This window comes from Cydia amplana, chromosome 5, assembly GCF_948474715.1.
Source record: "Cydia amplana chromosome 5, ilCydAmpl1.1, whole genome shotgun sequence".
NCBI lineage: Eukaryota > Metazoa > Arthropoda > Insecta > Lepidoptera > Tortricidae > Cydia > Cydia amplana.
The window spans coordinates 6,738,856-6,762,751 of NC_086073.1; the positions used below are offsets into that span (position 1 = coordinate 6,738,856).

The 23,896-nt window shown below is 37.3% G+C and overlaps 3 protein-coding genes across 4 annotated transcripts; 1 reads left to right on the top strand and 2 right to left on the bottom strand.

Moving 5' to 3' along the window:
* Window positions 1-1,077: 1,077 nt before the first annotated feature.
* Window positions 1,078-3,075, bottom strand: LOC134647889 (basic proline-rich protein-like). The gene is made up of 2 exons (XM_063502251.1): window positions 2,733-3,075; window positions 1,078-2,243 (listed from the first exon to the last, which is right to left on the bottom strand). The coding sequence occupies exons 1-2, from the start codon at window positions 2,952-2,954 to the stop codon at window positions 1,101-1,103; spliced, it is 1,365 nt and encodes a 454-aa protein (XP_063358321.1). The 5' UTR covers window positions 2,955-3,075; the 3' UTR covers window positions 1,078-1,100.
* Window positions 3,076-3,542: 467 nt separating this feature from the next.
* LOC134647891 (alpha-methylacyl-CoA racemase) lies at window positions 3,543-5,201 on the top strand. 2 transcript variants are annotated; one of them, XM_063502253.1, is made up of 3 exons: window positions 3,543-3,643; window positions 3,754-3,870; window positions 3,996-5,201. In XM_063502253.1, the coding sequence occupies exons 2-3, from the start codon at window positions 3,763-3,765 to the stop codon at window positions 5,019-5,021; spliced, it is 1,134 nt and encodes a 377-aa protein (XP_063358323.1). In that variant the 5' UTR covers window positions 3,543-3,643; window positions 3,754-3,762; the 3' UTR covers window positions 5,022-5,201. The 2 variants fall into 2 exon arrangements, with proteins under 2 accessions (XP_063358323.1, XP_063358324.1); XM_063502254.1 differs by lacking the exon at window positions 3,543-3,643 and having other exon boundaries at window positions 3,718-3,870.
* On the bottom strand, window positions 5,022-6,288 carry LOC134647890 (2-oxoglutarate and iron-dependent oxygenase JMJD4 homolog). The gene is made up of 2 exons (XM_063502252.1): window positions 5,770-6,288; window positions 5,022-5,686 (listed from the first exon to the last, which is right to left on the bottom strand). Exons 1-2 carry the CDS (start codon window positions 6,267-6,269, stop codon window positions 5,026-5,028), a joined length of 1,161 nt encoding a protein of 386 aa, XP_063358322.1. The 5' UTR covers window positions 6,270-6,288; the 3' UTR covers window positions 5,022-5,025.
* Window positions 6,289-23,896: the final 17,608 nt, after the last annotated feature.

The window sequence follows — 23,896 nt, forward strand, 5'->3', positions numbered from 1 at the left end:
GGAGTTTCAGGCGTCCATAAGCTACGGTGACTGCTTACCATCGGGCGGCTGAACACGCCATTGTCAAGTCGTTAGAGTGCGTGATCAGATATTTTTGAGCACCTCGGCCCTCGGCCGCTTCGATGTCTGCTGCTGATAAAATACTTCGACCGACCGACCCCGTTTAATGCGAGTTCTCAAAGTAGGTATAATTTTTGTTTAAAAATGAAACCTTCGGCATTTTATCATTGTATTGATATAGGTACTTTTTGAGCCTGAAGTGTTGTTAGAGTAGAGAAGGCCACTATTTGTCCATTTAGGAGATATATGTCTGGCGAGTTGGCAACTTAAGTCGGTAGCGACATCAAACGCAGTCGTGCGACTTTGCGATACTGACATACTGGCGACATCGCGCAATTTATGACACACACACGTGGCGATGTGTGTCGCGCGCGCTGTTGCGAGGGCCCACCGCGCGTGAACCACGTTCGACGTGTTGCCTCTCTGTCGCACTTGTGAATTCCTACGTATGTACAGCAGGGAGGGGAGGCAGCACGTCGAACGTGGTTCTCAGACATGTCGAGCGAAGTCCCGCACCGTCGCGCCACTTCACCCGACGTCGCTGGCGACACAAATAAATAAATATTGGGGGACATGTTACACAGATCAACCTAGCCCCAAACTAAGCAAAGCTTGTACCTACTATGGGTGCTAGGCGACGATATACATAGAAAACACCCATAACTCCGGAACAAATATTAGTGTTCATCACGCAAATAAATGCCCTTACCGGGATTCGAACCCAGGACCATCGGCTTCGCATACATGTCGTGCGCTGTTGCCACACATATATGTCGAGAGAAGTCCGGCAACGTTGCGCTACTTCACCTGAAGTCGCGGGACATTTGTCCCCTAGGCCCTAGTGTATCCCTGGCTGGCTTTACGATCGCCGATTAGATAATGGAATTAAAAATAGAAATAAAACTCAGATATACAAATTTCATTTTATTCAATGTCAAGATTTCATTGGAAAACTCATAATTATCAATAATTTCATTCGATTAAAACAAATATCTATATAAATTGATTCACAAAACTTATACTACTTATTCACAACACAACTACTGTTGGGTGGGCGGTTGAAAACCGTAACCGGGATACGGTTGCGGGGCGCCGGGCGGCGGCGCGCCCGGGGCCGGCGCGCGGGCGTAGGGCGGGTACGGGGACGGCGGGTACTGCGCGGGCGGGTAGCCCTGCTGGTACGCGTGCGGCGGGTACGCGCCGCCCGCCGGGGGGTAGCTCTGCGGGTTCTGGGGGTACGAGCCTTGCGCGGGAGGCGCCGTCGACACCGACGGAGCGGGACTGCCGGGTTGCGACGAAGGATTGGAATACGGAGGTTGCGTAGCCGGTGGGTAAGGAGATGGTTGACCGGGAGGCGGGTACTGCTGTCCGGGAGGACCGCTCGGAGGGGGAGGACCGCCCCCTGACGCGACGGTGGAAGGTGGCACATTATTTCCGTGAGAACTAGAATTATAGGTAGGAGATTGAGCGGAAGGAGAACCGTACCCTGAGCTGGGTGGGTTTTGAGCTGTGTAACCACTGGGAGGCGGCTGAGGAGATCTGTTAGGTTGTGAAGTGGGGGTTGTGCTGTAAGCGGAAGTGGGAGTTGTGTTAGGGAATGGCTGAGACTGGTAAGGTTGGGGTTGGGATGGAGTTGAATTATAAGTGCTTACTCCCACATTGGGACCTCCATAATTTGGACCAGACTGTGGTGGTGGGTAAGCAGAGTTCCCGGTGTACCCAGGTTGGGCGGGCCCACGCACTGGGTATGGGGAACCAGCCACAGCGGGACTACCTGGTGGAGGAGCATAAGGCTGCTGTACTGTAGATGGTGGATAGCCACCTCCAGGGTGAGTGGAAGGTGGATAGTTACTAGGAGTTGTAGTAATAGGAGGTCCATAAGTTGAGTTAGGAGGATAGCCCTGAGGTTGCTGAGCAGGATTAGGAGGTCCGTATCCCTGACTGGGGGGCCCATAACCACCTTGCGGAGGATAACCAGGTGCACCTTGGTATTGGCCTTGATATTGATTCTGAGGATATGGTCTCTGCCCATAAGACTGGGTCGGTCTAGTTGGTGTTGTTGACACACCAGTTGGTGGTCTGTATGGTTGCTGGGATGGGCCGGGGGACTCTGCTCCACTTGAAGGAGGGCCTTGAGGAGGGCCCTGAGGTGGCACATTGCCTGCTGCCAATTGATGAGGAGGCTGAAAGTATATAGTTATTGTATTTACTGAAAGGATAGGTATAAAATATCTATAAATCATTGCTATATCTGATGAGTCAAGATGACTACATTTATATGATTTAATATTTCTTCCTGTTTATGACAATAAGGAAGCAATAGCAATAATCAAATAGAATGGACAAGGCAAAAGAAAAAAAATTGTGATCAAATTATTACCCCTACAGCCTACCTATCTTTTTAAATGCTTATATGCATGTGGATGTACCAATGGCATGAGATGAGCAAATAAATTTAACAGTTAAATGGCTTTATGTTCTACATTAGTAACTTGCAAGTGGCTTATATGGAGGCTTCATATGCGTATGCTGATAAAAATTTGGTATAAAAGTAAATCATTAGTAGAATGACGCCAATGATCAGCTAACCTTCTTGCTGTTCTGAATAAAAGCCCATTTAGTATCTTCAATAGATAATGGGGATCACTTTGTTAGGTAGAAAAAGTACTCACCGGCAAAAGGGCCTGAATATTTTGATTAGCATCAGCTACTGATGCCAAATACACAAGATTTCGATGTAAAACTTGCTGGTATTGATGACATTCCATTAGTTGGCCTTTCGCTTGGTACTCTTGTATAGTTTGTATTAAATGAGCATTCTCGTCCAACATTTTTTGGATTTGAGCAGGACTAAGCGGAGGCCGATTGCCTCTTGGCGCAAAAGCTACCGACATCTTGTCGGTTTCTAGTTATTTCAATACCCTGAATCACTCTCCAGTGTTTAATTCCACAAATATTCTGAGAATACTATATGAACAACAAGTAGAATCCGCTTCGCTTCGTCTTTGTAGGTACAAAGATAAATGAAAGTAACAGATAAAAAAATAAAACAGCAACGGATCAGGATGGTTTGAGACACAAGTTAAAAACGCTTAAACAAGCACAGAATAAATAATAGTACTACTGGAATGGACTTGGAAATATTATAATATAGTTGGTCAAACCAAATTGTCAGTAACTAAGAACAAAAAAACTATACTCGTCCTTTTGTTTTGGGTGCTAGTACTAGTGTAAGACAAAGATAGTAGGATTCTCTCTGTCTATGTTTGAAATGAGATAATCCTTTGACAAACTATATCTATGCTATAACCAACCCAGCTGCACCAGCGCATGCATGCGGATTTGTAATTTGTTGCAAGATCTATTGAGCCCTTTAGATTGACCTTTGACATTATTGACATTTGACACTTTATAAAAGTTTGTTCTATGTCTGAGAAAGTTTGCCATTTCGATTTACAGAACATTATTTTATGTGTAGTCTAGTCTGGACTTTGAACGTGAATATATTACTAAACATTCAAACCGTATTGTTTAAAGGCCAATACTTCTTGTTATTGTTACAGAGCCAAAATCAACATTTTCAGTATGTACAAACTGACTTTTTTTTAATGCAAAAGTTACTTTATTATCACTTTGGATTCGTAATTGCTTTAATCAGTAAAATAAGAGCTTCCTAATATTTTTGCAGTTAAGTCATAAAATATGGCACTGCGTGGCATAAAAGTCGTAGAAATGTTGGGACTTGCCCCTGGCCCCCTTTGTGGAACCATATTAGCAGACTTTGGAGCTACAGTCACTGTGATTCAAAAGGCGAGTTTCTTATTTCTTTATCTTAATTATGTTTACTATATGAATTATATTACAATGGTACTTGTATGTGACTGGTTATAAAGTATTACCTATTTTATGATAAACTATTATCATTCTTTTTGCAGATGGAACCATCACCATTTGATGTTTTATCAAATGGTAAAAGGATGTTGTCTGTTGATTTAAAGTCTAAGGAAGGAGTACAAATCATCAGGAAATTATGTGCATCATCAGATGTTTTATTAGACACATTTAGACCTGGGGTAATGGAGAAATTAGGTCTAGGTCCTGATTTGCTCCTTAAAGAAAATTCAGGTCTTGTTTATGCAAGATTGACAGGCTATGGACAAAATGGAGCATATGAGACCAAAGCTGGACATGATATTAATTATGTCGCCATGTCAGGTGTTTTATCTGCACTGGCAAGAAAAGGAGACCTACATCCACCAGTTAACTTACTGGCAGATTTTGCTGGTGGCAGTTTTATGTGTGCTCTTGGAATTCTTTTAGCTCTTTTTGAAAGAACTAAATCAGGTAAAGGTCAAATAATTGATTCCAGCATGACAGAAGGAGCAGCATACTTAGCAACATGGATATACAAATCCAGAAAGTTACCACTGTGGTCAGGACCACCGGGAACAAATGCCCTAGATGGGGGTCTTCCATTTTATGGAACTTACAGAACCAAAGATGATAAATTCATGGCAGTTGGAGCATTAGAACCACAATTTTATGTTAACTTTCTGAATGTACTGCAGTTGTCTGAAGAAGACTACCCACAGGGAAGTGATGTGGAACACTGCAGGAAAGCATTTGCTGAAAAGTTTTTGACCAAAACACAAGAAGAATGGTGTCAATTATTTGATAGAGCTGATGCTTGTGTCACACCAGTTGTAGACATGGACTCTGCTGATAAGCACAAATTACACACATGTAGAAAGTCTTTCTACAGAGACTCAGAAAATCTCTTAGTGCCAGAACCAGCCCCACGGCTATCAGTGACACCAGGGGTTTCCACTGGACACCACATCATGCCTGTACCCGGACAACATACAATACAAATTTTAAAGGATTTGGGTTATAACAAAAATGAAATAGAAGATTTCATAAATAAGGGTGTTGTATATGCTGCAGAGAAATCAAAACTATAATTGTTTACTGAATTTTGTTCATTATTTGTTGTTTAATGGTTTGGATGTCATATTTATAATCTATATTTAATGAATTATTTACAATCAAGAGGTGGTTATTAAATAAATCTATTATTTTTAGTAACTTTTTCAAGTCAAACATAATATGGTTTTTCCCTAACAAATATTTATTAAATACAATGCAACTGTTTCCTTCTAGTTCCCTAAGCCTCTTTTTAGCAAAATAACAGATGAAGTTAATGAAATATTCAAAATCCATACCAAACATTGATTTTAAGATTAGCTGACATTGGCTCACAAACTCCGGAGTGCTTTGGAACTCTTTTATCTCATCTTCCACACTTAACAAACATTTTTCCAAAGCTTTCCAAACTTCTTCAATGTTGCAAGCATTAATCCAGTTCTGGTTGATGGATATAGTATCAAGCTCGTTGGAAACCTGATGATGCCATCCTGAAGGCACAAAAATAGCATCACCTTTTTCTTGTATTACTTTGAAATGTGCTACATTTTCAAATTTCATATCATCAAACATAAGAGGCAAATTTCCTAAAGGATCTTTAAGTTTCACTTCCTCTCCGGGAGGAAATAAAATCCATTTTTTTCTACCAACAACATTTACTGACCAGCTAAAAGAACTATAAACATCTGCATGTAAAGGTGTCCTGTAAAAGAAACAAAATATATTTATTGTATTTAGAGTAATATTTATTTATTTTAATAAGTTATATACAAATACAGTACATACCATGAACCGCTAGGTCCTATGTAAACAAACATAAAATCATCTTCTTGGTGATCAATCGCATACTCATTGAGCCAATCTGAGCCAAAGATTACTGGCACTTCATAGAAGTTGTCATCAGGACGGAGTCTCCTTAAATGCCAATCTTTCAAGTACAGGAGCTTTTCCCTTTCATTGGTTTTTAAGTACATCATATAATCACTGACATTGAGGTCGTTTTTAGTTTGCGCATTATAAGCGATAGTGCCGCAATCTGCTACTGGAGCATTAAGACTTCTGTATTTGTCTATGAAATGGTCATAATTTATTGTGTCGTCTTTGACCCATGTGGTAGAACATTCCCAGTTAGAACTAATATTTCTTATTATACACGGCCAATTGTTATAAATGTAATCCTTATAAAACTTACTGTATTCTATGTCTTTCGGTAAAATACTAACGTTACAACCAGTGTACTTATATGTATGTGTACTATCGAGACATTCATTTATTTCTATTTCCATAACACTATGTACAAATGCCGGCCTACGGGCCTAATGAATTCTTCAAATCTTTTAAAGTTATGGTTAAAAAAAATTTTTAGAATTTTCTAAAATCGTAGTTGAAGTATGCTGTATGCAAAGAGTAAAGATGGAGTAGTTTTTTTTTTTTTTTTTTTTTGTTAGAATGGCTTTTGCTGCCAGGGCACTTTGCCAATGTCAAGTTTAGTTATAATATAAGGACAAACTGAGGAGTGCACCTAATATGATTTAGCCCAGAATTTTGAATTTAGAGAATTATACACTTATAAAAATAGTTTTAATAATATAACATTAGCAATAAACACATATATAGCTGAACATACATAAGAAATATTTATAGACTTATATTATTTTTATCAATAAAATATGCCAACAGTTTTAATACATTGGGTTCAGAACTAGCCAGAAGAGATTTGACATTACAGGGGAGGCAGACTTTGAATTTTATCAAGAGATCGTATAAAGAAAGACGGTTCAACGGACATTCGAAAAATATATGTTCAATTGTACCTACACCATACCCACATTGGCATTCCGGGCTACCTTTTACATTAATTCTAAATAGAAACTCCGGAGAGCACACATGACCCATTCTAAGGCGAATCAGAACACTTGTTACTTTTTTTTTGAACCTATGTTTATAAAACCAAGGTTTACGATAAATATTTTTTTGAATTTGAAAGAATTGTAATTTGTTATTAGAAACCCAAAGATCCGACCAAACAGAAAGTAGCTTTGATGACGAAACTACGTCCAAGTCCTTACTGAAGCATTTAAAAAAGGACCTACTACCATTTGTAGCCGCCTCTTTGGCAGCTTCATCTGCTTTTTCGTTACCGTGGATTCCTTTGTGGCTTGGAATCCATGATAACTGTACTTCTAAATTTAACAAGTGGCAAGAAAAAAGAGCTTCTTTAATTAGGCAAATTATAGGGGCTTTTGAGCAATTTTTGATAGAATTACAGGTAATGGCCTGGATCGAGCTTAAACTATCAGAAAAGATTACCGATTTGGGCACCTTGAGTTCTATTATATATTTAACTGCTTTCAAAATGGCTACGCATTCTCCGGTGAAGATAGAGCAAACTGAGGGAAGTTGAAATTTGCGGGTTGTCATCAAATTATCATGAATGAAGGCACATCCAACTAAACTATTGTTAGATTTTGAAGCATCCGAGAAGAGTAAATCCCATTCCTGCCACTTAGTTCTTACTGAAGACAGGAATCTGTCATTGACGTCAGTCGAACTACGGTTGACGCCAATGTTCACTGATTTCTGCTGGAACGTGAGGGCCTCGAAAGGAACTGTATAAATGGGGATCTTAGAGAATTTAGTTAAGGGAACCTCAATATTATTTAATCTAACTAGACTGGTAACAAGATTTGGTTTTGGTCTTCTCAGCCATAACCGATTCACATCAACATGGGATTGTAATATTTGAAGCTTTGGGAAGATAGGGTGGTTTTCTAATTGAGCAACACGGAATAAATATCTATCAGCTAGATACTGACGACGAATCTTTAAGGGGGGATCAGCGCATTCTACTTGAAGCGCTCTAATGGGGGAAGATCTCATGGCACCGGTAACTATTCTGAGGGCTTTAGATTGGATCCTATCTAGTTTCTTAAGATCTTTTTTGCGACACGGCTCAATTATAATAGAACCGAAATCGAGAAGAGACCTGACTAAGGCGTTATATAATAATTTCTGAGAATATGGGTGGGCTCCCCACCAGGAGCCAGATAGGGCCCGGATTATATTTAAAATTTTTTCACACTTTCCAATTGAACTTTTAATATGTTCGATCCATGATAATTTGGAATCAAAGATAACACCTAGAAATTTTACATTACTATGGACCGGGATGATTTGAGAACGAAAAAACACATTAATAGGAGGGCAATTTCGGCCTCTGAAAAAGACTAGAGCTGAGCTCTTAGAAGGAGACAAGTCTAAACCATGGGCCTCTAGCCAAAGACCCAGAGAGGCGAGAGAATTGTTTATGTAATGGGTCGCATCAACGACGTTCCTATGAGCCGAATATATTGCAATGTCATCCGCATACTGGAGGATATTGCAATGCTGATTGATGGACTGATCTAAGTCAGAGGTATATATACTGTAAAGTAATGGACTTAAAACCGAGCCCTGTGGAAGACCTCTCCAAACAAGTTTTGAATTATCATGCATGTTAATTACTCTTAATGAAATTTTCCTGCCTGATAAGAGATTATTAATGAAAAGAACAACTTTCTCCGGAATTCTCATGGAACGCAGTTTCCTGCAGAGTACCGGGAGAAGAACATTGTCATAGGCAGAGGATATGTCAAGGAAAGCAGCAACAACGGCTTGCTTTTGAGAAAAAGCTATTCTGACATCTGTTGATAATAGAGCATGGCTATCAGGGGCCTTATTCGACATGCCACTTTTGACGTCGCATGTTGAAGTTCATTTGAATCTGAACAATCATGGGTTGTCGAATAGGTAAAGTGTGTCACCTGTCAGTGAATCTCATGTAAACAAATCATTTCATCGCTAGACTTGGTTGTCTATTGGTATGGCTGCCATGTTTGGATTTATGACATTTAAAAGGGGATTCTATGGCATAGAGTAAACTGCATTTCTATTTTCTATAGTTTTTTGATTCCCCTACTCGACGCAAGATGGAGTTAACAGTCAAATTTCGATCTTGGCGTTATAAAAATAAACCGCAAGAACATGACATGCAGTTGCGTTGGTGTAGATCTATCATGAAAACGAATATATGACAATTGTCCAGAATTAAAAAAAACTTGACAATAAACATACAGCAATACATATACCACTAAATGTCAAAAAGAAAACAGATTTAGTATAATTACTAGGTAACAGATTATATATAAAGTTTAAATTTTAAACCAATCGTCGTGGGTCCTAACCCCGGCTCTTAGCAATGAACTTCTTGTAACTTGTGTGAAAAATATCATTTGATATTACACCAATTACTTTATGGTGAAGTAAAATATCATGAGTCATGAGGAAGACGGAGTAGCCAGTAGCCACAATAAGCTATATTTTTGTCCTCTGGGTTAGATGGCAGTGAAATAGGGAGAGATAGTGAAGAATGCGGCAAAATAAGCATTTATTGTGTTGTTAGTAGTTAGTAGACTAGTTTTTTTTTCTAAAAATGAAAATTGACGCAACAGCAAGCTCATAGCCCCCTATGAGCCAGTCTGTTAGGTGCAGGCTTAAGGGCTAATCCCGGGGGAAGCGGAGCGTCGGCGACTAGCTGGTGCATCTGCTTATTAACCTCTTCTCACTTTTACCTCAGGTCCTTTGATTAATAAATTAAGGTAAAATTCGTAAGAACTAGTGCCTGTGTCATATTCTAAATTGGACGCTATGCCTAATTAGTTGTTATAAATTAAATACAATAATTATTTATTTCATTAAATTTATAACAACGCAACGTGGGGTTATTCATGATGAATTTTAATGGCTTATATAAGACAGCGGTCGTATATTGCCTCAGAAATTTGGATTTTGTCAGTTTGAATGAACAGCAAACTGGAGACATTGAGATTAATTTTAAACTTATTATTTTAGGTGTTCGTAAGAAATAAGGTATTGACAGACATTGACGGAAAATCGCGAAAACCCGGCCAGGTGCGTCGGACCACGCAAAACGGAGGAGGATTCCATACTTACTTCTTCTACCATGTATCCATATGCCAAAATAGCAACAAAAAAGCCGAACAAAAATACCGTTTCTTCGCAGCACTAGATTTCAGTCCTTTTTTTAGAAAAGTAATATGTTTAGGTACATAATATATATATATATTAGGTAACTTTAAACTTTAACAGCCTAACAGATCCCAATAAGGCCTAGTTTACCTAGGCCCTCTGGGTTGGAAGGTCAGATGGCAGTTGCTTTCGGAAAAACTAGTGCCTACGCCAATCCTTGGGATTAATTGTCAAGCGAACAATAGGTTCTCATGATCCGTGGCAAAATCAAGATAACGCGAGGAAGAATAACTTTGTCACAAGAATATTTGGCCAAATATAAATCCTTACTCTCGTGTATTTGACCTACCTACTCGTATTGAGTCGTATTTTGCCACCTAGTAGCCTCGAATTGGTTGTTATATGTGGCTTTCCATAAAATAAGGACGTTTTCATGGGGTCCCGTTGTTTCCCATAAAGTTTTAAGTCATAATGTATTGTTTGTCATATTATCATTACTCATAAAACTGAAACCGTTAACATTTCAAGATTTTAGTTAGGTTATCCTATAGATAGGTTAGGTTAGGTTAGATTTGTTTTATGGCAATCCTGAAAAGTGACGCGTTTCTGAACCAAATGAATTATGACTAACGAAAATTCGAGCAAACAATACATTATGGCTTAAAACTATTTGGGAAACAATAGAGACCCCGTTTTCATCTGAAGTTGCAATAGAAATTGAAAAAGCCACATTTTTTCAAGCTTTTACTTAGTTTCATCTGTCCCGTTGGTTGTCTGTCTGTTCCAATGTGGTTCCAATCAAATCATGCAAATTAAATCCCAACAAAAACATAAATGTGAAATGAGAGCCAAGTTCAATATTGAGAATACGTGTCGTTGTTGACTCGCCGACAAAAGAATTGAGATCTATATGGGTGCCAAGTTCTGTGCTGTGTAGAAAATCCTGAAATTATAAAGGATTTGTCTTGGCTAGTTTTTAACAACAAACCAAGTTTTTGAAAAACTAACAGAAAAATATATATTACCTATATGCCTATACGTAAAAACTAGCCAAGACAAATCCTTTATAATTTCAGGATTTTCTACACAGCACAGAACTTGGCACCCATATAGATCTCAATTATTTTGTCGGCGAGTTAACAACGACACATATTCTCAATATTGAACTTGGCTCTCATTTCACATTTATGTTTTTGTTGGGATATCATTACTTTTTGTACAGAAATTACTATAGTATTCATCATGAAAGCAGTTTGCCTAAGCTGAAAAGGAGACCTTCAAGTTGTGAAGGGGTCAGAAGTAGCTCGAAATGGTTCGTGTAATATTACACACGGTTGCTGCGTCGCCAGTTCCTTTTTCTTTGAACTTGGCTGGACACGCTGCCGCGTGTCTAGATTTGACCCACTTCTCGGGTGTTCAATGAAGCTGAAAATTTACATAAGTACATAATATGTAATATGGGTGACAATACAATATTTTTATGGTTACCATCGAGCTGATCTGATGGTGATGATACAGACAGTGGTCTTTTAAGTCTTTTTAACTTTGTGATAAAACAACGCAACTTAATTATATTTGAAAATATTTAAAGAAAAATACAGTCAGAAATTAGAAATTTTGTTATCTAACCTCTCTATCACTCTTGCATATTCGAGCGATAAAGAGGCGAATAGCTGAGTTTCGATTTTCGCACTTCCCGATAGGCCCCTTTGTAAACAAACCGCCTTGATGTGTCTATGTCAAATTATTAATTGTCTGTGAAAACTTGTTAAAAAAAGTTTAAAACAAAGGCGTAGGCAAAGAGTGGTATAATATGTATATAGCTGGTCAACCAAATCTTGTCAGTAAAAAAAGGCACGAAATTCAAATCTTCCATGGGACGATATCCCTTCGCGCCTACATTTTTCAAAATTGCCGCCTTTTTCTACTGTCAAGATCTGGTTGACCAAGTATACCTATATAGCGCTGGCGGTACACCGAGAAATTCAGTAAAATGCTGCAAATGATGTTAAAGGTATGAAAATCGGTACGATTGATCTGTAGAACATTTGAAACAATTTGACCCGAAGCACCAACAAATAAAAAAAAAACGAGAGGAGTTATGACGTCATCTTTTTTTGTAAGGAATAAAAAAATATTGTTTAAAAACCTATCGTGTTTGGTATTAAACGAAAGGGCTTTCTGAGCCGATTCCAAACATATATCACATCATTACATTTCAGTATTTTTTTTTTAATTGTAATATAAATAATTTTCAAAACATACCAATTAAGTTTGGGTTTCTCCAGATACAATACGGTAATTTTTTTTTTGTAAAATATACCTCTAATCTTATACCTAATATCCTCATATCTAACCCTAATAAAGCAATTTTGAAATTATATACATTTAGGTTTTTTTTTATTTTTCAATTTTACATAGTGTGATCTATGAATCTCTCAATTAAATATTTAAAAAGAAAGCATAAAATTAATATATAACGGTTTTTTTCAGAAAGTCGCTTATATCTCGGAATCTATAAGTCGTAGTAAAAATTGTCTATGTAATAATTAAGAAAGAATTAACCGAAAAAACTCACCTTTAACGTCCCCCCTTTCCCGAGTTCTCCACCCCCCACTCATCAGAACTTTTTCTTACTTAAAGCTTAGATATTACCAAAGGAACATGTAATAGTATTTTATGCAACTGTTGTTTAAGAGAGGTCAAAAAAGGCGAGTGGCGTGAGTAACAATAACAACAAACAAACAACCGAAAATTGTTAATAAAGACGCCACTAGTATTTTTTGACTCAGTTAAACAACGTTGCATACAATACTTTTTCTACGACCAAGCACTTACTTTGAAATGCAATGAAATAATAATAAAAATGGATGATGATGATTGTTTTATGTCCTAATGTGATAGGTTGTTCAGTGCGTGGGATTCTTAAGGGGAACGAAAATTTTATTATTTTTGCGCTACGACGCACGGTTTAGGAGATACAGCATTATAAAGTTTTTTTTTGTGCTTTTTAATCTCTTTTTTGTGTTTTTTTTTAAATATTAATTAGGGTTTCTTACAGAGGAATGAACATTTTAATATTTTTGCGCTACGACGCACGGTTGAGAAGATACAACCCTATAAAAAAAAAATCTTTATTTTTTTTGTTTTTTGTGTTTTCTAAATATTACTTAGGAGTTTCAAAGGGGAACGAAAATTTGATTATTTTTGTGCTACGACGCACGGTTTAGGAGATACAGCCCTATAAAGATGAAAATAATCGTACCATTAACCAAAACATGTATATGGTTTACTCATCTGTCAGAAATGACAATTAAAATTAGATTGGAAACAATGTATTAGTGTAGTAGTGCGACGAACCAAGGTCGCGTTGCGATAGTGTGTTACGACTATAAGGTTGGCAATGTATTTCATTTAATATTTTTTAAGTGGTGATTACACGAAGTATCGTAAAAGTGCCAAAAAGATACTGCGTGTATGCACAAATATTTTTTTGGGGAATAGACTAAAGACTTGTGTTGATAACTATAAGTTAGGGGTTTAAAGGTGTGTGCACGACCCTTTAAATGACAAATAAAAGTACGGGAGTAGAAAAAGCAAGTTTCAATACTCTTATTTTACCCGAATGACATTATTACTCGTATTGAGTAATTCGGCAGGGCTATTATTACACTTTGTAAAATTGTAAAATTAAAAAAAAAACCTAAATGTAAATAATTTCAAAATTGCTTTATTAGGGATAATTTGAGGTATATTTTACAAAAAAAAATTATGGTATTGTATCTGGAGAAGCCCAAACTTGGTATGTTTTGAAAACTATTTTTATTATAATTTAAACAAAATGACTGAAATGTAACTATGTGATATATTTTTAGCATTGGCTCAGAAAGCCCTTTCGTTTAATACCATACACGATAGGTTTCTAAACATTTTTTTTTATTTCATACAAAAAAACATGACGTCATAACTCCTCTCGTTTTTTTTATTTGTTGGCGCTTCGGGTCAAATTGTTTCAAATGTCCTAAAGATCAATCGTACCGATTTTCAGACCTTTAACACCATTTGCAGCATTTTACTGATTTTCGCGGTGTACCGCCAGCGCTAGAAGTGGGCAGCAAAGAGTAGTATAATATATAGAACAGTCGGCAGTCAACGTTTGTTCCTAATAAATATAACATTGATGAATCAAGGCGGTTTGTTTAAAGAGGGCCTGCCGCGATACCAATTTCGTTATCTGCCACCATTAAATTTCGCTCGTATATGCAAGAGTGATGGAGAGGCAGATAACGAAATTTCCCCCCACCCCCCTTTGGATGGTTCTTGTTTGAGTTATAATGTCACTGTATTGAGGACTCAACCTTTCCATTTTTAAAGTGTTTTTATATCGACATGACACTGGCTACTGTAGTAAATGCCAAAAAAGAAAAAATAAACGCTGTCATAGTAATCGTCAATCGAAATAAACAACGTACAAATATCCAAGAAAAATTTGCAAAATAGTATATGATAAATATGTAAAACATCATTAATTATCGAATTAAGATTACATACAACTTTGTGTAAAAAAAATTGAGGCAATTATACAGCCCGATTATACGGGTTACATCTTGAAAAAGATGATTATCTTGGAAAGAAGAGTAAATATACATAGGTGAACATAATGGTGAACAAAGGTATAGTAAAATAGGTAGGGACATAATTCAGGGTTTGCTTGTCTGGTCCACGCATGCTGTACCTATCACGACCACGGCACGGCCGTCTCCTGCTAACTTTTCGCTATAATAGTAAAATCATAGGTCTAATACCTATGATTTTAATATTATAGCGAACAATATTTCATGTTCATGATCTCGAATTTAAGACTTTAGCTTAGATTTATGGCGTGCGGCCTAGCGCGCGTTGCCTCTATGAGGAGCTGTCAAAGCGCTTTATATCTGTATGCTTTTGATGATGCGGATCAGCATTCTTATCCAGCGGGGCAAGCGGCCAGCCTGCAGAAGGGCACCCTACCGCACTTGGTAGGTCACTACACTCACTACCAGGATTTAGGGCTAATCATTTATTTATAAGTTTTTAATACCTTTAAACGAGCAATTCTTGTATATTTATTTATTTATATGTATATATATTTCGGGGATCTCGGGAACGGCTCTAAACGGATTTAGATGAAATTTGCTATATGGAGGTTTACGGGGGCGCAAAATCGATCTAGCTAGGTTTTATCTCTGGGAAAACGCGCATTTTTGGGTTATTATATGTTTCCCGAGCAAAACTCGGTCTCCCAGACATTAAGTTTTTAATTTAAGTGTTTTTATCATGTTTCATATTTAAACTTACAGATGTGAATCACCAGCAGAGTTTTTGGAGAGGTGTGGTTTTCTTATTTCCTGTTACCAACCTGAAACACCATACCTACTTAAATATCAGAAAATAATAAAGTGAAGAAAATTAAATAAAGTTGAATGCTTAAAAACTTTAATGTTTTATTAAAATTAAACGAAAAAAAATGTGTAAACTGAAATAGATCTAATTTTTTTATTTGTAGTTGAATAACATATATGTATTTAATCTCCTTTAATTAAAAATCATCTCTGAGTAGATACATATTAAACAATAGGTACTTTTAGGTCTTGGTAGTAATGTTAGGTCTTATGACCTACTGTATTTGACTATATTACTTACCAAGACCGAAGCCTGACCTGTCAGTCACCAACTATTTTGATGCTCTTTGTAGGTAGCATCAAAATAGTTGGTGACTGACAAAGTTACCAAGTTACTAAGGTAGTAGGTACCTATATAGTAGGTAGCAGTAGCGCAATATTTAGTCAAAATATTTTGACTAATTTAGATTACTTTTATGCCAGAAAAGTAATACAAGCTATTCATGTTCCACTTAGTAATAAAATACGGACTTTTCTGAATATGTGGTTTACGAAATGTGTTAAGAGCCAACAGGAGTGGTCATTTCTCCATACAAACGTACTCGACTGTTTCCTCCGTGGGTTTTGAAGCTAGAGCAATGATTATTTTATTAATATTGTCAATATCTGTGTCGGACCGTTTTGCTTTTTTTGATATTTTTGTTTTTTAAGGCGCTAGAGCCCTTCAAAAATGGCCAAAATGGCCGAATTGACTATGCCGCAATGAGAGGCGTGGTATTCAAAACTCATATCAATTAGCCAAAAAAGCAAAACGGTCCGACACAGATAATTTCATAATCATTTAGATTTCCAAATTTGGTTACGATTGGTTAAGTTTTGGAGGAGGAAACAGTTAAAAGTAAACAGGAAACAGGAGGTTTCGTACTCGACCTCGATATTTGAGATTTTTACGCAGGATTTTTCACCTTGTCCTTATCGCATTAGTTTTAGGTGCCGCTTCCGTTAGCGAGACGGGTATATTTACCTAAAATATTTAAATCTCAGCTCCTGTTGGCTCTTAAGGTTCAACTTGTGGTTTATTAACGTGGTTTAGAAATAGGCAGCTTGAGTTGAGAGAGGTGATGAGTAAATTGTTTCATTTTTTTACAATTTTGAGCGTTTATAGGAGAATGTGTGGAGCAAGCATTATTTGACGTGTAGGTGTGGGTTCAACAAAAAGATCGCTTGTCAATAAGGCATTCTTGCTGTTACAATTCAATTATTAATAGCCTTTATCGACCATCAGCAATGTAGTCCCTTTTTGATTGATGGAAATTGTCACGTAAGTTCCACTACTCGCCGCCGCATCGCCTACAGCGCATTCGTTGGTCTATCGCTCACAAGATGTCATTAATTCATGTAAACTTACGTACTGAAAAAAAAAAGTTTTACTCTTTGCTATAAATTACCCTTTCGCACGTCAAAAACTCCAAGATGGAGCCGAAGGTCATAGAGAAAAAAGTCTACATTTGGAATCATTACTTGTCAAAATTTGACATTAGCAATCCACAGTTAGGTGACAACCAAACCAAACCATTATAAACCTTAAAGTAATAATAAAACAAAGTTGTTTTTTGTTAAATTATTGTTTGTACCAAATGAACTTCAGCACTTGATGAACTTCAAATGAACTTCAACAGTTGAATTTCAAATGACGCGAAATCTGACAGTTGTACATGTCGAATAGGGGCCCAGTAACACTTCTTCCTTTTCTAAAACCAAATTGGGTCTCCGAGAGAAGCCCCGAGCTCTCAACATACCATTCCAATCTGTTTTTAAGCATATGCTCAACTATCTTGCATAGAACCGAGGAGAGAGCAATGGGACGATAAGAGCTGAAGTTCTCAGGATCTTTTCCCGGTTTCAGGATAGGGAGAATGATTTGAAGCTTCCACAATTCAGGGACATCACCTGACTCAAAAGTTTTATTAATTAAATCCAAATAGAAATTAAGGCACGCTGGGCCAGCTTTTTTCAAGAAAGAGTAAACAATACCATCAGAGCCTGGGGATGAGTCAGTTACTGCAGCAAGAGCCGTTTTGAGTTCATCTAAACTAAAATCCTTATCCAATAAATTGTCCGATTTGTTAAAAGAGTAAGTAGCTGGAATATCGAGCTCATTAGGAGCAGTAGGAGGAGCTAGTTTATTTAAAAAATCATTTGTCCAGTTGAGAGACGATCCAGAGGCTGTTACAGGAGCAATGCCTCTGCGAAATCTTCGTATATTCCTCCATACTGTCGTAGAGGGAGTGGAGGGGGAAATAGATTCGCAAAACGAGTTCCAACCATCAGATTTCTTGGTTGAGAGAATTTTACGACATTTCGCTCTAATTTTTTTGAACTTGATGTAGTTTTCAATAGTTATATTTTTAGCGTATTCTAATTCAGCCTTATTTCGTTCTTTTACCGCGGCAGAACACTCTGAGTCCATGGTTGAGAAGGTTTATTATTACGACGGACAAAGGGTTTTTTGAGAGGGATAGATTCCTCTGCTGATTTGTGGATAGCAGAGACGAATGACTCGTGAGCAGAATTTAAGCTTGGGTGGGTGACAGAGAACAGGATCTGAATGTTGTCATCCAAAGTGGAAGAATATTTATCCCAGTCTGCTTTCCCTAGTCTATATTTTAGTAACGGAGGAAGAGAGGCTGAAGGATTAAGGTTTCCGGGTAAGGAAATAAATATAGGGAAATGATCACTATTGTGAGATAGTAAAGAGATATTCCATGATAATTGAGGGGCTAAATTGGAGGAACATAGAGTTTTTTTTTTTTTTTTTTTTTTTTTTTTTTTTTTTTTTTTTTTTTTTAATGGACTTGAGGGCGGTGTTGCCCGTAGCCAACGTCAAGTAAATTAAAGGGAAGGAAATTAAACGCGGAACAAGGATTAAAGGTAATTCGGAATTTGGAAAGTGTAGTGGTCAGGACAGGTAGGTATATAGATGAAATACAAAATGATAAATATACTTAGTTTTATAAAATATTATACCTTTATATCATTGTAAACGATGAATGAAGCTAGGATGTTATAAAAGTCTGGATTGATGAGCAAGGAAGGGATGTCTATTGGAAATGGAACATTTTTGGATAGTAAAGAATCCATCAAAGCAGTACGATCATAAAAAGGACATGAAAAGAATATATGATTAATATCCGCCTCCTCGGCACCACAGTCACAATTGGGATCGTTAATAAATTTAAATCGAGCAAGGTCAGAAGGAGCAGATGTATGGCCCAATCTCATGCGTGTTAAACATGATATTTCACGTCTTTTAAGGTTTTTATTGTAAAACCACGGCTTTACAGGGATGTCACTTTGAATCTTAAGGTAATAACTTCCGGATTCCAGGCTGCTCCAAAACCAAAAGAACTCCCAGGCTAACCTGAGATATCTTTTGGGGAGCAACAGAAGGTCATGACAATAGTTTTTATATGGAAATATATCACCAGAAGCAACAGCATCTACCGCCAGACGATCAGCCTTCTCATTTCCGGGAATTCCACAATGACTTGGCACCCATACAAAGTTTACAGTAAGCCCTTTCTTTTCGCATTTTAACAAGACGTCTCGGATATCATATAACAAAGGGTAACTGTTAGTCATTTTGAAAGGAGATTTTAATAGAATTTGAAGGCAACTTTTAGAATCGGAAAAAATTACACATTTATTTAAATTGAACATGCAAACATATTCAACAGCTTTATAAATACCAAATAGTTCTCCGGTAAATACCGAAGATTCTGGAGGGAGTTTAATTTTTTGTACAACATTATACTGGTGATGAAATACACCAACCCCAACACAACTATTTGTAGCAAGTTTTGATGCATCTGTGTATATGTAATGCCAACCAGACCAATATTCGCCCACTAAGTTGTTAAATACAGGTTGAGCAGTTATTATATCCTTAGAAATATTGGAGTCTAGAAAAACTTGTGGAGAAATAATCAAAGAGTCAAAGTCTTTCTCGTATATAGGAAGGTTAATATGTCTGACAGTAGGAGAAGATAGAGCCAAAAATTTAAGGTAACTATTAATTATACAAGGAGGAGTTCTATTATGCCAATATGGAGATGACTGCATATGATCATAAAGAGTCGATAATTTTGTGATAAGAGGATGAACCGAAAATTGCATAGTCCTAAAAATGAATCTGTCGGATAAAAATTGACGTCTCAAATGCGCAGGTGGGTCAACACACTCCACTTGCATGGCATTAGCCGGACTGGTTCGCATAGCACCAAGGATTGTCCTTAGTGACTTATTCTGTATGACATTGAATACTTTAATGGCATCTTCTGTACCCGGAGTTAAAAGAAAAGAACCGTAATCAACAACGCTTCTTATTACTGCATTATAAATAAGCTTCAAATAGAAAGGATGGCTGCCCCACCATACACCAGCCAAGCATCTCAATATGTTTAATGAGCGTTCACATCTACCTTTAACATAATTACAATGACCCTTGGCTGACAAATTGTAGTCCAAAACCATTCCTAAATACTTGACTTCTTGACGAAAGGAGATTGTAGTTCCACCATAGGATAAACTTTCATTAACAGTTTTTTTCCTGGGAGAAAATATAATTGCTGAGGTTTTCGGGACTGATTATTTAAATATACATTTAGTTCATTCAAACTAGCATTTATGAGTTCACAGGCCTTTTGTACGGATTTATTTCTTGAGTAGAACACTATGTCATCGGCATATTGTAAAATTGATATATAATCTGGCAAATTGGAACTAAGGTCGTATGTATATACATTAAACAGTAAAGGGCTAAGAACAGAACCCTGTGGTAGTCCTTTCCAAACTGTCCTGTGAAATACTTTATCATCTAAATCTAACCTAATCGTCCGTTCATAAAACATAGCAGCAATAATATTACACAAGCGTTCAGGAACTCCCAAGAGGAACAACTTATTTACAAGAATTGATATATTTACATTATCATAGGCCGAATTGATGTCTATAAAACAAGCTACGACATATTCCCGTTTCGAGAAGGCTAAAAGGATATCAGAAACTAACAAACCCACACAGTCTAAAGTGCTTCTGCTTTTGCGAAAACCATATTGAATATCGGGTAATAATTTTTTACTCTCAATAAACCACTCTAACCTATTTTTAACTAAATGTTCTAAAATCTTAATTAAAACAGAAGATAACGCAATTGGACGATACGAATTTGGATCATTACGGGGTTTATTCGGTTTGAGAAAGGGTAACACCAACTGTATTTTCCAATTTGGTGGAATGTCACCTGTCATAAAAATCCCGTTGATAATATTAAGAAAGTAACCTATAACGTTGTCACTAGAATGTTTCAAAAATGAATATGGAATACCATCGCATCCTGGTGCAGAATCAATAACATATGATAAGACATTCTTTAGCTCTAAAAACGAAAATGGACTGTTAAAAGGCTGCACGTTATCATTATCAATATTGGGCGAGGAAGCCAGTTCAGGACACACAGGGAATGGGACAAATGAAGGAGCTAATTTATCTAAAAATTTCTCGGCTACTGGAGGATTAAGATTGATGGCGTTATTTTCTACAAAAGCTCCTCTAAACATTCTAACCTTCCTCCAAACTTCTGACGGGTGAGTGCTAGGACTTAAAGATGCACAAAAGGATCTCCAACTGTCAACTTTCTTTTTCTTCAAAAACTGTTTTGTTTCTTTTAAAGTAACTAATAAGGAATTAAAGTTCTCTTCGCTCATATTATTATTATACATTAACTCACACTGTTTTCTCTTTTTAACAGCTTCTGAACATTCAGAATCCCACCATGGAGGGCTGGGAATATTGAATTTAGAGGACTTCTTACGAGGAAATACTTCATCAGCTATATTAATTATAAACTTAGCAAAAGCATCAGAAGTTTTAAACAAATTTTCACGAGATACATCGGGTAATTCTCCCAACCTCTCATCCATATGTTTGCGAAACTTATCCCAATCTGCATTTTGAAGTTTATATGCTAAAAGTGGAGATCTTTTATGTAATGGTCTGTTTTTAATAGGAAAAGAAATGAGAATTGGAAAATGATCACTGCCATAGGAAAGTGGAAGTACCTCCCACAGTAAGGAGTGTGATATGGAAGAGCTACAAATTGATAAATCTAATGCACTAGGATTCTCATTGGGAGCAGACCGACGCGTAGGAACACCAGAATTCAATATACATAAATTATAATAATCAACTATGTCTATTATTTCCTCGCCTAAAGTACTTGAATTGAAACACCCCCAAGCTGGGTGATGGCAATTAAAATCTCCTAATATTAAACATGGAGTAGGAAGAGATGATATAATGTTTCTTACTTCACTAAGTATGGTAAGCGAGGGATGAGGTATGTACACTGAAACTATACAAATGCTATCTACAAGAGCTGAGATTATGGAAAATTCATTATTATGAGGTGCTAATGGAACATGAGAGAAATGATATGATTTTTTTACCAGGATGGCTACACCACCATGCCCATCCGACCTGTCTTCGCGGAGGCATGCATAGCCAGGAATTTTGAAACATGACTCAGACCTGAGCCATGTTTCAGATAGGGTAATAACAAAAGGGTCATACTTCTTAATTAAATGGATTAAATCGCTTTTTTTATTGTTAATGCTGCGACAATTCCATTGAAGAATTTTGGAATTGTTGGCCATTATTGGAGGAAACATGAGGACTAGTAATATGTGCAGCGTTGGACGGTTCTGAATGGTTTTTGTGTAAATTAATACTTAACAGTTGAATAAGTTCTAATATGAGGTCATTGGTAGTTTTATTGTTAAATTGTTGCACAATGGCACAACCATTCCCAGAGGGGGATGGCATGTTATAGTCTTTAGATAAATTGTAATGTGAGGCAGTGTCAAAACCTTTCTGGGATTTTGGCAAGCTGCGAGGTTTCAGAAAGACTGTTTTTTTATATGAGTGAGTAGTTGTACCTAAGTTATTATTATTTCTATTATGCTGAGACGGGAGAGATGTTGGAGTGGACATGACCACATCTGCATATGGTTTTGTTACAGGAGGGTGCAGTTTAGAGGCCTCTGTATAAGATATAGCACTTTGTGCCATAGATAGCTTAATATTTTTCTGGCGCTCATACTCTGGACAGCGAGACTTATTAGTGGCAAAATGAACACCGGAACATAAGCAACAAGATGCACAATCTTCTTCAATAGTGCATGTGGAGCCAGTATGACCCTCTCCACACTTGTAACACCTCGGTTTAGATCTACATTGTCCCTGCGTGTGACCAAAGCGAGAACAAGAGTAACATTGGATCGTTGGATAGATGTATAAGTCTACTGGTAGAGCGTTATAAAACATAAATATGCGTTTTGGAAGAACTTGGCCATCAAACGTTATAACAACTGTTTGTGATGGCTTCCAGACCGGAGAACCATCCACAATCACTTTATAATTAATTCTCCTTACTTTTAAAACTTCACCACAACCTACTGGGACACTGATGTTTTCTTTGACCTCCTCTAAAGACATTTCAGTTGGTATGCCTTTAACAACACCCATTCTGATAACGTTAAAACTTGGAATAAACGCCTTATATTTGTTGTCAGTCAGTCGAGTGTCTTTTAGAAAATGGTTGGCATCCTCATACTTTGAGAATGATAGAGCGACTCTATTGCGGCCTATACGTTTGACACTACCATTAACAATGTTCCTAAAATTGTGCCGTTTCAAAAAGTTGCCAAAAGCAATTGAATGAATAGAAGTGCCATCATTGGGAGATTCTTGTTGTTTCTGGACATGTACTACATACGGCGAAGAATCAGTTTGTATATATTGCTTCCTGGACATGTCTGTGAGCTGAGAGGTGGTATTCACTGAGCCAGCTGGGGCTGCAGCTGGGGCCGCAGCTGGGGCTGCAGCTGGGGCCGCAGCTGGAGCCGGAGCAGGAGCTAGAGCCGGAGTAAAAGCTGAGGCTGAGAGTGGTGCTTGAAATTGTGACTTTGTATCGGAGTTGTTTGAGCAAGTTTGACAATTGCAATCATCTGTAATGGATTCTTTATCCCTATTTTTGTCCTTGTTATGTCGCTTTTTTTTATTACAGTGACGACATATCCTCCTGGATGCGGTCTTTCGTTTTCTCACCTCAGAAGATACAGAACTATCTGTATCCACGCTGTGATACTCTTTCATATCAATTTCATTATCAGAATTTTCATTATTATCGATTGTAACAGTGTGGGAAACCGGAGGACCACCTCCTGGGTCGTGAGGCTCGTCGTCATCACCGCCCATGGCGGTGAAAAATGTATTAAACACTTACCTAGATAATGAATAAATATATACAAAATATAATAAACTAACTACCAATGATATTTACAAACTATTTACACTGCGGTGACCACTATTACTACTAAAAATATTTAAAATTGTATAAAGGAGAAAAAAATACGCGCGCACAGGTCGAAGTTTCCCGCCCTTTT

Excerpts from the sequence above, each read along its gene's own strand:
- LOC134647889 (XM_063502251.1), bottom strand. The coding sequence starts at position 2,954 with ATGTCGGTAGCTTTTGCGCCAAGAGGCAATCGGCCTCCGCTTAGTCCT. Across the intron at positions 2,244-2,732 it reads ATATTCAGGCCCTTTTGCCG|CCTCCTCATCAATTGGCAGC; the intron begins GTGAGTACTTTT and ends ATATACTTTCAG.
- LOC134647891 (XM_063502253.1), top strand. The coding sequence starts at position 3,763 with ATGGCACTGCGTGGCATAAAAGTCGTAGAAATGTTGGGACTTGCCCCT. Across the intron at positions 3,871-3,995 it reads CAGTCACTGTGATTCAAAAG|ATGGAACCATCACCATTTGA; the intron begins GCGAGTTTCTTA and ends TTCTTTTTGCAG.
- LOC134647890 (XM_063502252.1), bottom strand. The coding sequence starts at position 6,269 with ATGGAAATAGAAATAAATGAATGTCTCGATAGTACACATACATATAAG. Across the intron at positions 5,687-5,769 it reads ATAGGACCTAGCGGTTCATG|GACACCTTTACATGCAGATG; the intron begins GTATGTACTGTA and ends TTTCTTTTACAG.